This window comes from Ruditapes philippinarum, unplaced genomic scaffold (assembly GCF_026571515.1).
Source record: "Ruditapes philippinarum isolate M1 unplaced genomic scaffold, ASM2657151v2 ctg6381_1_1_1_1, whole genome shotgun sequence".
NCBI lineage: Eukaryota > Metazoa > Mollusca > Bivalvia > Venerida > Veneridae > Ruditapes > Ruditapes philippinarum.
Genome location: NW_026863363.1, coordinates 117,489 through 132,795, shown reverse-complemented (window position 1 = coordinate 132,795; position 15,307 = coordinate 117,489). Strand labels below are relative to the sequence as shown.

General features: G+C 36.4%; 1 protein-coding gene across 1 annotated transcript; it reads right to left on the bottom strand.

Moving 5' to 3' along the window:
• Nucleotides 1–9,145: 9,145 nt before the first annotated feature.
• LOC132721921 (zinc finger MYM-type protein 2-like) lies at nucleotides 9,146–14,238 on the bottom strand. Its single transcript, XM_060706304.1, has 3 exons — nucleotides 14,040–14,238; nucleotides 13,116–13,724; nucleotides 9,146–9,324 (listed from the first exon to the last, which is right to left on the bottom strand). Exons 1-3 carry the CDS (start codon nucleotides 14,236–14,238, stop codon nucleotides 9,146–9,148), a joined length of 987 nt encoding a protein of 328 aa, XP_060562287.1.
• Nucleotides 14,239–15,307: the final 1,069 nt, after the last annotated feature.

Genomic DNA, 15,307 nt, shown 5'->3' with positions numbered 1-15,307 from the left:
GTCTTCAGTCTACCCGCTACCAGGGAGATATCAACGCCTGACTACGTCAAGAAATAATTAAATTAGTCCAGTATAGTCAGCCCCTTATATGAATATTTAGACTTAGTCTTTGCCCCACCGGCGCGCGCGTCGCATCTTGTGGCAGCTATTGAGGATAAGACTTCGCCTACAAAATAATTTTGGACGACCAGTGTTTTAAATCACCGCCTTGTGACGTATAATCAAGTAGCAAGTACCGTCAATACACAGCATTGTCCTATTCGATCGAAAGTGTTCATACCGCCAAGGTCACGTTTGTTTACATTTCTGCCAAGGGAGAGAAATCTCGGTAATTTTTCGTTGTTAAGGGGCGCATGAGTTACCTCCCGTGATTTTGTTTGTTTTCTTTTTGCATTTTTTTTCTTTGCCTGTTGTGATTTTTTAAGAAGAGTGTAGCCTGTGTGTTTCTCATCACCAAAGAAACATTTTTTTAATTTCCAGAGGAACTGTATTTTTTATGATTTTATCTGTCCAATGATTTTGAATTTAAAATAAAATAGTCGAAACTTCTATTTTGCAGTCTGTATTTATAAAAGATGTAATGAAAGACATCCAAGATATACATATATTTTTTTTAACAAGCTGTCAATAAAATTGTTTGATTATTGAATTTGTTAGTAATAAATCATTAAATAACGTAACTTGTTGCATATTTTTGTGTTTACAGTGTAGCCTTAATATTTTAAATACCGGGAAACCCAGTCTTAATAACCATTTATTTTGTTGTCATTTTGAACAGTAATAAAAATTAAAGGTTATAGCGAATCAATTGTCCGAATACTTTGTGACCAGTTTACTTAGAAAATATATACAATGAGAAGTAACCAAGACCAGAGTACTTTTTGTGACTTTAACCTAGAAGGGGACAGCACCGCCCATGGTGACCAAGGAAGTCATGACCCAGAGAGTAGTCCGGTAGTGCAGAAGCCTGGATCGCCACTCACTCCTACGATAGGCCAATGTGGGGAAATTTAAGCAACCCCAAGTGGAGAAGTAACATTCAAAGTTCCAAGGCAGATACAGTCAAACCCGTTTTATTAGACCATGAAGGAAACATCTAGTTCCAAGGTGTTTGATGGTCAAGATCATTGCACGGCAAGTAGGTACAATGTACAAGGCCAGTACATTGGGGGTATGGAGACCGTGATTGGGCGTGGAATGGTCATCAATGGAGTCCATGGCAACAACATTGGGACCTAGACCAGTGGGCAACCCAATGTTGGTTTGATGACCCAGGTTGCTTGAAGACCTCACCTGTTTTGAAAGGTCTCGTCCATATGGTTTAATCGGCGAGCAGGTTCTCGGTGGTACGAGTGGAGCGCATGTATTATATAGTAGGCAGCCGGCTCATGCGCAACAGGGGGGGGGGTGGCAACAGAAATTCCCAGGTTATGTACAGAGGCGAAAGCCAGGGTTGTACCGGTGATTATTACGACTGTATAGATGAACAACCACAAAATCATGTAGCAAACCATCCTAGGATTTAATACCCGAGAAAGAGTTTAACCAAAATAACGCACAAGTTAATGACAATTCAGTGCACCCAAGAACAAATAACCCGTATATGTACTCTAATTATGAGGAAACTAGTAATTTGTTACAAAAGAGAAATCTGAAACCAGCGACATTTGACGGTACGTCTTCCCTTGATGTCTACTTACGTCAATATAACATTGTAGCCAAAATGAATGGTTGGTTAGATATTGACAATGCCATGAATCTTATAATAAACCTTAGGGGAAAAGCCCAAAATGTAATCAATGAAATAGATAAAAATGATTAAATGAATTTTAACCGTATAGTTGAAATACTCAAAGAAACATTTGAGCCAAGTAATCAGACAAATTTATTACGGGCCAGGAAACAGAAGAGAAACGAGACCATAGAGGAGCTTGCGACGGATATTAAATTTTTATCCAGAAAAGCTTTTCCTGGAAGTACATCGGCAACTGTTGAGCAAGAGTCCATTGTTCATTTTATTCAGGCCTATGATGATAGTAAACTTTAATTTTATGTTCAGCAATCACACCCAGAAAACATGAATAAAGCAATTACTGTAACTTTAGAAAGTCAGCTATTCCTTCAGGAGAGAAAAAGACAGACGATTTTTAGTCGAGGTGTTATAGACTGTCAGCATCCTTACAAGAATAAGATATTTGTAACCTAAAGAATTGATTAGCAAAAATAGAAAATGCTGCGATATCACCAAAAAGAAGACCAGATGAAATAGTTTACTCATGTTACCAATGTGAAAAAAGAGGTCATTTCCGTCGAGACTGATCCCAGAATAAAACCAGTAACCTATCCTCTAACAAATATCACAATAAAAGTTATGCTAGAGAAAATAATGTAAAACAAACTAGACAATACAGCAAGAATTGGCAAAATGAACAATTTAGTAGCCAACCCCAAGGAAAGAACCCGGAAAACATAAAGATGCTGTAACTGCGGGTCGAGGTACAGCATCAGTTTTAAAAAGACCCATTAATTACAATGGCATTTATATAAGAACAAGATATGTTTGTAAAACATGTATGCCCCTATCGGCAGCCAATTAGTCATGTGATCAGGTTATTATGCATGACTTCTGACCCAGTGAACAAATAATTAATAAAAGTTATCAGTTATCTAGTATCTACTGGTCATGACTAGTCACAAGGTAATAATAATTGTGACCACATAGGTGGTGTGAAGCAATTTAAGTTATTACAAATCTTACCAAATAATATATGCATAAATTTTATAAATCATGTAGGCCTCATTAATGACAGCCAAGTTGTTATATTACATAAGACCTTCAAATGTGTATACCAAAAGCATTTTTAGTTTAATATAAAATATCAACCAAGGCAACTTGAGTTGTTGAGTTATTGGTCAGAAACTGTCATTAAGTACAAGGTCAATATGACATTGACCCCTTGACTCCAAAATCAATAGGGGTCATCTACTGGTCATGACCAATCATCATACCAAGTTTGAAGTTCCTAGGCCTAAGCATTCTTTAGTTATTGATCGGAAACCGTTTTTACCTACAAGGTCAATGTGACCTTGACCTTAGACCCCTTTACCCCAAAATCAACAGGGGTCATCTGCTGGCGGCAATGACAAATCATCATACCAAGTTTGAAGTTTCTAGGCCTAAGCGTTCTTTAGTTATTGATTGGAAAACGTTTTTACCTACAAGGTCAATGTGACCTTCACCTTTGACAACTTGACCCAAAAATAAATATGATTCATCTGCTGGTCATGACCAATCATCATACAAAGTTTGAAGTTTCTAGGCCTAAGCATTCTTTAGTTATTGATCGGAAACCGTTTTTACCTACAAGGTCAATGTGACTTTGACCTTTGACCCCTTGACCCCAAAATCAATAGGGGTCATCCGCTGGTCATGACCAATCACCATGCCAAGTTAGAAGTTCCTAGGCCGAGCGTTCTTTAGTTATTGATCAGAAACCGTTTTTACCTACAAGGTCAATGTGACCTTGACCTTTGACAACTTGACCCAAAAATAAATATGATTCATCTGCTGGTCATGACCAATCATCATACAAAGTTTGAAGTTTCTAGGCCTAAGCGTTCTTTAGTTATTGATCGGAAACCGTTTTTACCTACAAGGTCAATGTGACTTTGACCCCTTGACCCCAAAATCAATAGGGGTCATCTGCTGGTCATGACCAATCACCATACCAAGTTTGAAGTTCCTAGAACTAAGCGTTCTTTAGTTATTGATCGGAAACCGTTTTTACCCTTGACCTTTGACCCCTTGACCCCAAAATCAATAGGGGTCATCTAATGGTCATGACCAATCACCATACCAAGTTTGAAGTTCCTAGGCCTAAGGGTTCCTAAGTTATTGATCGGAAACCTTTTTTACCTACAAGGTCGATGTGACCTTGACCTTTGACCCCTTGACCACAAAATCAATAGGGGTCATCTGCTGGTCATGACCAATCACCATATCAAGTTTGAAGTTCCTAGGCCTAAGGGTTCTTTAGTTATTGATCGGAAACCGTTTTTACCTAAGAGGTCAATGTGACCTTGACCTTTGACCCCTTGACCCCAAAATCAATAGGGGTCATCTACTGATCATGACCAATTACCATACCAAGTTTGAAGTTCCTAGGCCTAAGGGTTCTTTAGTTATCACTCGGAAACCATTTGGTCTACGGACCGACGGACCGACAAGTGCAAAGCAATACACCCCCTCTTCTTCGAAGTTGGGGCATAATAAATATACAAGATATGAAAGTACAGGCCCTAGTGGATACAGGTGCAACATGTTGTATTTTGCATCCCAAGAAATATGAAGAATTGGCATTAAAGTATAAAATGCCTGATAAAATAGACAATAGTTTTACTTTAAAAAGTGCAGATGGAAAAACATACAAACTGAATGAACAGTTTATCTATCCGTATCTATAAGTCAGAAAATGTTTAAACAGAAATTTGTTTTAGAAGATGTTGAAGTACCTATGGTGATATGATTTCCTGTATCAAAATAAGGGACAGATTGACATCAGTGCCTCCTCCATCATACTTGGTGGAGAAGTTGTACCCTGTGTTTTAGAAGAGAAAGCACCTACTGTATACAAAATAAGATTAGCTGAAAATGCAACAGTCCTTCCAGCCAGTGAGGCCATAGTGAAAGGTACCATAGATGACCAACATATTAATTTTCCAATAGGAATGATAGAGTCTGTTAATGATTACTGGCAAAACAATGGTGTATTATTAGGAAAGTCCTTAGTGTCCTTGAACAGTGATTTCATTCCACTACGTATAATGAATATAACCACTAAGCCGTTAAAGTTGTATAAGAATACCAATGCCGGTCAAGTAGTACCAGTTGATATACTAGAGATAGGTGACCTTGATAATTTTGACCTTGAAAGAGTAAATATAATTTCAGAAAATTCTGATTGTAAAGAACCTATTCCAGAGCATTTGAATGAAATATATGAAGGGTGTAAATCAAACTTAACACAGTCCCAACTGTTAGAGGTCAAAAAGTTACTTATTAAACATCAAAATGTATTTTCCAAGTCAAAAACTGACCTAGGTCAGACAGATATAACACAACATAAAGTAAATACAGGACTGGCACCCCCTATTAAGCAACAGCCTAGACGATTACCTATAAGTATGAGAGAGGGAGTAGAAACCGAAATACAGAGAATGATAGATGCCGATTTAATAGAACCGAGTGCTGGACCTTGGAGTAGTCCTATTGTCCCAGTAAGAAAGCGTTCAGGTGAAATAAGGCTTTGTGTAGATTACAGAAAAATCAATGCTGTGACCTTGAAAGATTCATACCCCCTACCCCGTGCCAGAGACTGTCTAGATTCACTTCAGGGCGCCACATGGTTTTCAACATTAGACTGTACTTCAGGTTATTACCAAGTACAGATGCACCCTGATGATAAGGACAAAACATCCTTTGTTTGCCATAAAGGCCAGTATGCATTTAAAGTTATGCCTATGGGCATGTGCAATAGTGCCAGTACTTATCAACGTTTAATGGAATTGGTTATGGCTGGTTTACAATATAACATATGCCTGATCTATTTAGATGACCTGATTGTGTAGGCCCAGACTTTTGAAGAACACCTGTATAGATTAGACTTAATTTTATAAAAAACTTAGTAATGCAAAATTGAAGGTTTCACCACAAAAATGTTTTCTTTTCAAGAGAAAGGTTAATTTCTTAGGTCATTTGCAAACAGAAACAAGCAGAATTGAAACAATAACTAAATGGCCAATTCCTACTACTGTTAAAGAGCTTCGTAGTTTTCTGGGTACTGCTAGCTATTACATGTTCTTTATAAAATAATTTGCACAGATTATAAACAACTTCATAAGTTAACTGAGAAAGATGCTGTTTTTATCTGGACAGACGAATGATAAGATATTTTATGCAACTTAAACAAGCCTAAACTACAGCACCTATATTAGGGTATCCAAATGCGACAGATCTTTATATTATAGATTGCGATGCCAGCTCTTTTGCGCTTGGAGCCGTGTGCTTACAAGTACAAAACAATACAGAAAGAGTTATAGGTTATTATAGCAGAACCTTAAATAAACAAGAGATTAAATACTGAGTTACAAGGAAAGAACTGCTTGCAGTTATAGAAGGAATTAGGGCATTCCATCACTATGCTTATGGAGTGCATTTTAAAATTAGGACAGACCATGCCGCAGTATCTTGGCTAATGAACATGAAATTGACATGTGGGCAATTAGCAAGATGGTTAGAGACCCTAGGCTCTTACGATTTTGAAATAACTCATCGTAGTGGCACAAAACATGGAAATTGTGATGGTTTATCAAGGAGGCCATGTGAAAATTGTAACTATTGTGAAAAGAGAGAGATGTCTTCAAATGAAGAAGAGATAAAAGAGTCCTGTAGAATGGTACATCCCGAAATCCCTGAGAATAAGGAAGCTTTGGAAACAATTGCTTCTATGAATAGAGAAGAGTGTAATCCAAGGGCCCAGGAGAACACTAAGAGAGAACAGCAATCGGCTGGACCTTCTGTTGACAGTGAAAGCAGGGATCAATGGATAAAATCAATTGAAACTGAAGAAATACATAAAGAGTTGTTAAAAGATGAAAATCTTAAATTCCTTTTATCTTGGAAGAGAGAAAATAAAAGACCTCCTTGGACTGAAATTTCCAATAAAAATTCTGTTCTTAAAAGATACTGGTCCCAGTGGGATAGAATTAGATTACATAATAACATATTGTATAGAAAATGGTACAATATTGATGACTCTTATCATTGGCAGTTGATAGTTCCCGAAAATATGAGAAATACTGTTATGACTTTAATACACGACAATGGAAGGGCAGGTCTTTTAGGTATAACTAAAACTAAATATAAACTGCATAAGTTATTTTATTGGGTGAACAGCCAAGAAGACATAGAATACTGGTATAATAGTTGTAAAATATGCCAAGCAAGGAAGTTGCCTTTTACAAGAGCCAAAGCCAAAATGAAGCAGTACCAAGTTGGGTGTCCTATGGAACGAGTACCTTGACCTTTTTGGACCTTTACCCTTGTCGATTTTGGGCAACAAATTTATATTAGGTGTTATTGACCATTTCACTAAATGTGAGTTATATCCATTGCCGAACCAAGAAGCTAAAACGTGTGCTGATATTTTTATTACCGAATTTGTTAGCAGATTTGGGATCCCAAGACAGATTATAACTGATCAAGGGAGACAATTTGAGTCAAATGTATTCCAAGAGTTATGTACTATTTTAGATATTGATAAAACAAGGTGTTCCCCATATCATCCCCAAACTAATGGACTTTGTGAAAGAATTTTTAAAACTCTGACAGACATGTTAGCAAAAGTCGTTGATTGTAACCAAAGAGATTGGGATAGTCATTTGCCATTTTTACTTTTAGCTTACAGATCCTCTGTACAAGAATCCACAGGATACACCCCAAATAAAATCATGTTAGGTCAAGAACCAATTTTACCCGCAGATCTATTGTTCGGTGCAGATAAACCCGAAACCGAGGCAGCGTCGCCAAGTAATTTCATACAACAAAAGCGTGTTATCATGAATAAAATACATGAAATCGCGCGTCATAATATGTCACTTGCTTCCGTCAGAAAAAGCAATATGACCACCGTGCAAATTCAATTTCTTACCAGATTGGTGATCAAGTATGGTTGACTAAAGAAGTGAAGACTAAAGGTAGAACCCCCAAAATAGAGAATAGGTGGGTGGGGCCCTTTCATTGATGTGCTGTCTGACCTCAATTATAAGATTAAGTCTAAAAACAAGATTCAAATTGTTCATCATAATCGCCTTTAACCAGTCGTTAATAGAACCTAAAAAGCAAATAGCTTCTAAATTGTTACAATATTTTCAAAAATTTGTATTTTGCAGTATGCCGAAGTTACCGAAAATACCTAAACTACCCTATCTTACAAGTAAGTTTGTGTGTAGAGAGTGCTGTGTAGGCTATGACACAGACGTTCAATGGTATAGGCATATCCAAGACCGACACGAAAGAAAAGTAGCTTGTAAATATGGTTGTGGAGAAGAATATCCGGTGCGCCGTTCGGGGAATCAAAGAAGACATGAAGAGACCTGTTGTAAGAGACGCAAGGTTATGAATACCGACTCAGTCGAATTTGAAAATATTAATACTCCGCCAGACTATGGCATAAATATTGAAGAAGAACCAAATGTTGTGAACAGCCATCAAATCGATGTAAATTTGCCAAGTTATTATACTTCCTCCGACAGTTTAATGTCATTTGGAAATCCTCAGAAAAATAGATAAATACAGAATCCCTAAAGAAAGCCCAACACGGCAAAATTGAAAATGTTGCAGGCTCGGTTTGATTGAGCCTGTTCATGGACGGTACTGGAAAGTGCAAGTTACCGTCCACGCCCCCTAGCACCGGCTTAAGCAGAATTCAACATTTAAACGTGAAATAGTAAAATTTTGAATTTAGAAACATCCGCAGATGTGTTCAGAAACCAGAGGAGCTAAGGAGGAAGCTAAGGAACAACCGGTCACTTCATCCATACAATCTACCACTACTGAATAACCGTTAACGTCATTCCAGATTGAAACAATACCATGCCAATACCTAGTCTGCAATTCTTATGTAATTTTGTTGTGATTAATGCTTCCGAGGGATCACTTTGTTTCCAGATTTTTATTTATTATTGGTTAACAGCGGATCCATTGCTCACTACACCAAAATAGAGAAAAACAGAATCCCTAAAGAAAATCCAACACAACAAAATTGAAAATGTTGCAGGCTCGGTTTGATTGAGCCTGTTCATGGACGGTAGTGGAAAGTGCAAGTTATCGTTCACGTCCCCTAGCACCGGCTTAGGCAGAATTCAACATTTAACACGAAAATGGTGAAATTTTGAATTTAGAAACATCCGCAGATATGTTCATACGGTGGTTATCATGGAACCTTCAATGTGACACAGTAGTAACATTCCATGAAAAGCGGCGTATTGTCCCCAAGTATTAGAAAGCTTTTGCCCTAAACGAGAAAACAATGGGCGGAACGAAATGAAAGGGAATTTTGAAAGGGGATCTGAAGCCCAGCCTTGATTATCTCTTAGACGACAATCTATTTACAACAGCATGGCCATCCGTATTTTCACAATTAGTATCTGTTGAGTCGAGTTCAAGTGTATCTGCACCAGTTATTTCTACCCCTGAGCCAGCCCCAGTAGAATCATCACCAGCATTGTCTACCCCAAAGTAAGTTTTAGATTGTTCATCCACACCTAGTTCACAAAATACAACTGCTACACATGCTATACAGTCTACTACAACAGCTATGCCAACATTACCAGTTTAACCGAAATTCCAACAAATGGAACCTAGAGATTATCGTCTGATAAAAGTGAAGAATATTCCGCTGGAGGTGGACAAAACTCACGCAGTATCTAATAATGAAAATACAATGCACGAACCTCGTACATATCTCAGAGGTGCTCCATCGGCCTATCTTAACGCTGCAAATTCGAGTCTTCAGCGCATCCGAGCTCTGCAGCTTAGAGTGGATGCAGCCGATATCAGTTATGCATGCAAAGGTACGACTGTCATAAAAGGAAGACAGTTGTCTTTAATAATGGACAGGTATATTGCTTTGAAGCGTCAATAGTTCCAAATCCGTCCGAAAATGAAGCAAAGGCAAGAGAGACTCAAACAACATCGTTCAACTGTAAACACTGCGGACGCCATCCATATTTGTGACGAAGCTACAATAAAAAAAGAAATAATTATCGCGTTGTGACTGTTTATAAATAAATAATAATAAATCATCTTAGAAACAGAACTTTTGGACTGTGAAAACTAGTATAAAATTTACATTTAAAAATTTCAGTGTGAGAAAAATTTATATTCTAATTATAACTAGTGAATACCTGGAAATATAATTCATCTGGTGTAAAAACTTCATATTCATTTGGAACACAACATTCTACAACAAAAGGAAAGGTAAATATGAATTTATGAACATAATGTGCACTTGGATAAGAAAAATTTATGGACATTTAATATAAAAAGAAAATTGTTTGCTACATGTATATACATATTTAAGTCAATTTATTATAAATTCTGGAAATATCAGTAAGTCGATTAATCTTTTATTCTAAATTAATGTATATTTGATTTTTTTGTAACTTTATGAATGTGGTTGTTAAAATTATTGATTACAAAATCTATATGAAAGATAATAGTTGCGTTATCTCTAATTACCGTTTGTCCCACTTTCTTATCCAATCAAAAGCTCAAATTTATTATACCCCCACCACAAAATGTGGGGGGCTATAATGGATTCGCTTTGTCGCGTCGGTCGGTCGGTCGGTCGGTCGGTCAGTCCGTCTCCATTTTCGTGTCCGCTCTATAACTCCTATACCACTTGAAGGATTTTCTTCAAACTTGGCTCAAATGTTCACCTCAGCAAGGGGATGTGCAGAACCCATGTTGCCCATGTGTCAGCTCAAGGTCAAGGTCACAATTGAAGGTCAAATATCAAACACAATCATATATTAGACAGTATGTCGTGTCCGCTCTGTAGGTCCTACAATAATTGAAAGATTTTCTTCAAACTTGTCTAAAATATTCACCTCAACAAGGGGATGTGCAGAACTCATGTTGCCCATGTGTCATTTTAAGGTCAAGGCCACAATTGAAGGTCAAATATCAAACAATCAAATATTACACAATATGTCATGTCCGCTCTGTAAGTCCTACACTAATTGAAAGATTTTCTTCAAACTTGGCTCAAATGTTCATTGCAACAATGGGATGTGCAGAACCCATGTTGCTCATGTGTCAGCTCAAGGTCAAGGTCACAATTGAAGGTCAAATATCAAACAATCAAATATTACACAGTATGTCGTGTCCGCTCTGTAAGTCCTACACTTATGGAAAGATTTTCTTCAAACTTGGCTCAAATGTTCACCTCAACAAGGTTATGTGCAGAACCCATGTCACTCTTTTGCCGGCTTCAGGTCAAGGTCACACTTGAAGGTCAAAAATTGACTTAGAAAATGTTCTTTAATTTTAAGATATATCTGAATATTTCTGAATCTAGGAAAGGTATTTGCTTGAAACTTAAAATATAAATGAAGTGTCACAATTAAGATATGCTGGTCAAGTTTCATAACTCTTTATTGCATTTTAACAAAGTTATGCCCCTTTTTAATCTTCAAATTTACATACAATCACATATGAGACAATATGTTGTGTCCGCTCTATAAACCCTATACTAATGGAAGAATTTTCTTCAAACTTTTCTCAAATGTTCACCTAAACAAGGTTATGTGCAGAATCTATGTCACCTTTGTGCAGACTAAAGGTCAAGGTCAGACTTGAAGGTCAAAAATTGACTTAGAAAATGTTCTTAGATTAAAACATGTTCTTGAATATTTCGGAAACTAGCATAGGTATTTGCTTGAAACTTAAAAGATATATTAGGTGTCACAATTACAATATGCAGGTCAAGTTTCACAACTCTGTATTGGATTTTGACAAAGTTATGCCCCTTTTTAAGTCTTTAAATTTACATACAATCAATACTAGACAATATGTTGTGTCCGCTCTATAAATTCTATACTAATGGAAGGATTTTCTTCAAACTTTACTCAAATGTTCACTCCAATTGGGCGATGTGCAGAACCCATCTTACCCTTGTGCCAGCTGAAGGTCAAGGCCACACTTGAAGGTCAAAAATTGACTTATAAAAAGTTTAGTATATTGGGAAAATGAAAGGTTATTTGTAACTGTTTCGAACATGATTTGATAATAGATAATTTTACTATTACCTGTACAATTAGTCTTTTTTTCACCAGAGATAATTTCTTTTTATTTATTTGTGTCACTTAAGTTATTCCCTTAACCACCTTTCCAAGTTGTCTTCTGTCAAGGACATTGGTGGGGGTATGAATCGCATTCAGCGATAGTTCTAGTTTGAAATATATTGCATACACCATACCGGGACTGGTGTATGTGGAAAATAAGTTGACTTATTTTTACAGGTATTGACGTGGTATTTTGCAAATACGAAGTTCTGGATGTGGGCGGAGTTTTAAATTGGGCAATGAATGTGTCATGCGAATAAAGAAAACAAATAAGAATGCGATTTCATACTGTAATAATTATTTATAAATCCAAGCATTTATCAAATGCATAAAAATTACTGAAACTGAACTTAAACACCTATACCGTCATAGTAACAATTCGCCATAGTAACAATTCGGACATTGGAATTGTGGCTGATCATTGAAAATAAAACACATGGAGTGATTCAATTACAGAAATATCAAAGTTCGTAACTAACAAATATCTTTAAAATCATACAAACTATCCATTTTTTTATAATTCCATGACAAACTTTTTGCCACATTTAGTTAAAATCTCAACTTTTTTAACAGTTGTCGGAACACGAATTGTTAATACGTTGTCGTCTGTTGGTAATTCTGATTGTTTATTTAGCAAATTCATTTCATCCTCGCACTTTTCACGGGAGATTTTAACAGATTTTACTTCAGTTTCATTGTCACTTTTAACAGGTCCTGCTACAACTGGTTCTAGATCGGCACAAACTTTCGATTGCAATGAAATTTGTTCACGCTGGTATCTTTGTACGGCGTCGGAGCTATGTTTGGAACGGTTTTTTACAGTTTTGTCCGAGTATCTTTCATTAAAAAGCTTTGTGCATAAAGTCACTCGACCGGAATGATTACTTATATTTCTATTATCCAAAGGAATGCCTGCTTGAATAAACATATTTTTCAAATATCCCTTTAAATCCTTTTGTGGTATTGTTCCAGAACTGAAATTCAAACCATCCAATGGTTTGCGGTAAAAGTTTCCACGCCTTGGAATCAAATTCAAATAACTTTCATATATTTTATAAATACTGTAACTGTTCTCTTTCTCCTGGTCATAATGAATTATTGGTTGCATTAAGCTGGCTGCTTTTTTGGACTGCTTTAAACCCCCTTGAGTGTTTTTTCTTATCCTGGGCAGGAATTTAACGAATCTCCGTTTGATTGCAGAATCGTACCCAGTAATAAACTGTTCCGCTTGTAACCCAATCTGTTCATCGCGCCCCTCAGACCGAACACTTTCCCGTTATAAAAACATACTGCGTTGCTTAATCCTTTTGCATTGTCTACTGAAAACACACCGGAACCCCAAAGGCAAGCTTCATCTTCTTCCGTAACTGCGTCTGCACTTTTGACTTCGATCCCTATGCCCTCGTTAGTCAACTCGCGCATGCGTGAATCCAATGTCCTGCGAAATTCAGTAAAAACAGGATCGTCTGTTTTAAAAAAGTTCACGTGCATGGATTGTTCATTTCGAAGATACCGTTTTAGTCCTGCAGCAATGTTTTGTAAGGTTGTTGGAGGATAGAATTCACCATTTTTCCTTTTAATTTCACAGATGAATCGTTGTAACCAAAAATCCATTTCTGCATAGGAACGGAACTGTTCTATTTCAACGGGAATAGGATAACCAGGTTCTTGCTTAGTCTCCGGTTGTAGGTTGCGGTTTTCAGCCCACTCCCTCCAGACGTGCACTGCCCAGTTGTTGTTTTTCGTCGTATTATAGGGCACTGTATTTCTCTGTTTCTTCTTGATGTCATCAGACGACAAAGGCTTTTCGAATCGGCCTGCAAATAGAAAAGAAATCACTTTCAAATATTATATATTTTCAAAGTTTATTCAATAATTACAACAGCATTTAAGACAGTTTTTTAATTGTTATATTTTAATATTTTACCGTCATTGACTTTGGGGTTGCGTTCATTGAACGCCGCCTTACCTTGTTGATCTTGTTTATCATATTTTGGTGCTGGTGGAGCGTAGAAAAGCTACGCGCCTGGTCAATTTGTTACTGCAAATTTTACCATCAATTTGTATTTTCATTCAAATAATGATAAGTTAGATATTGCGAGAATTCGAGAATATTTAAAAAAAATATTTACCCGGGATATTGCCTCTGCTCGTGTCTGAACAATTCTCTTTGTTTTCAGTAGCATATAAATCCTGCGTATAAATAGTAAGCAACTGTGACACTGTCACATCAGCATTTTCCACAGGAAACGGTTCAAAAATGTAATTTCTGTAAAAGTCATCATCTATATTCATTATGTCAAAGACAACCTGATCGCTGGATTGCTCCATGAGGACTAATGATGTCCAGACACTGAACGTAAATACATATAAAACGAAAAACTTTGATTGACAGCTCACAACACTCCGACCAGGTGTTGGCCTGTCAATCTATACTAGTAAGGGCGGGATTTGCATTACATGACACTGTGTACGTGACTTATTCCAGGACAGTGGGTCCAAACGGTACGCTACGCTTGCAATAAATTCCAAATTTTTTAAAATCTGAACTATAACTATTACTTAAAATGTAGATATTTCAGTGTAATAGAGGTAATAAATTTTTGTATTGATGAAGTAACTTACAATTTTAATGAATAAATAATCAGAATTTTCTTGATTAAATAAATTAATTTTGTGTTTCATTTTTTTACGACACATTTCAACATTAATAATTTCAAATGTTTGATTATTTCAGCTTATTTCTTTTTTAGTAAACTTGTGTATTTAAAAATAAATAAAATAAAGACAATGTTAAATAATGTACCAGTTCGAACTGATTTTGTAAGGGGGGAGTAATATGACGTCATCGTCATAGCAGGATTATATGTAAAATAATAATTTACAAGGACAATTGTAAAAATAGTGAAGGTGACTTTTATTTACATAAATGATAAAAATTGCAATAATTAACTATATTTATTTTGTAATATTGACATGTTCAAATACTTATAAACATCTTTTATATATGTTATATTAACATAATATTATCATGTTAATTCAATCTGAAACATTGCAAAACTCATCATCATTATCACATGTATTTAATTAATGTACATGTCCGCAATGCAACATGCGACTTTTTATGTTGTTATTTTCTATCGTATATATGGTTGTACTTTAGCGTCAGACCTTGAGATTATTGATACATACTGTTTAAGTTTATCCTTTGTCACATTCCTCCATCGTTCCTTACAGCTGACAATTTGTATTATTGTTTATTTCTAAGTTATTTTCCAGCTTTCTCCGCTCAGCTGTTTTCGTGTATTCATCTTCTTTGCAAGTGCGCATGCTCCGTGTCGGGTCACAACTTATTATGCGGATCACAAATTTCTGCGGACCCCTTTTTTACTGGGTGCAT

Excerpts from the sequence above, each read along its gene's own strand:
- LOC132721921 (XM_060706304.1), bottom strand. The coding sequence starts at position 14,238 with ATGGAGCAATCCAGCGATCAGGTTGTCTTTGACATAATGAATATAGAT. Across the intron at positions 13,725-14,039 it reads GAGCAGAGGCAATATCCCGG|GCCGATTCGAAAAGCCTTTG; the intron begins GTAAATATTTTT and ends TTCTATTTGCAG. Across the intron at positions 9,325-13,115 it reads GCGGAACAGTTTATTACTGG|GTGTGGATGAACAATCTAAA; the intron begins GTACGATTCTGC and ends TTTGTGAACTAG.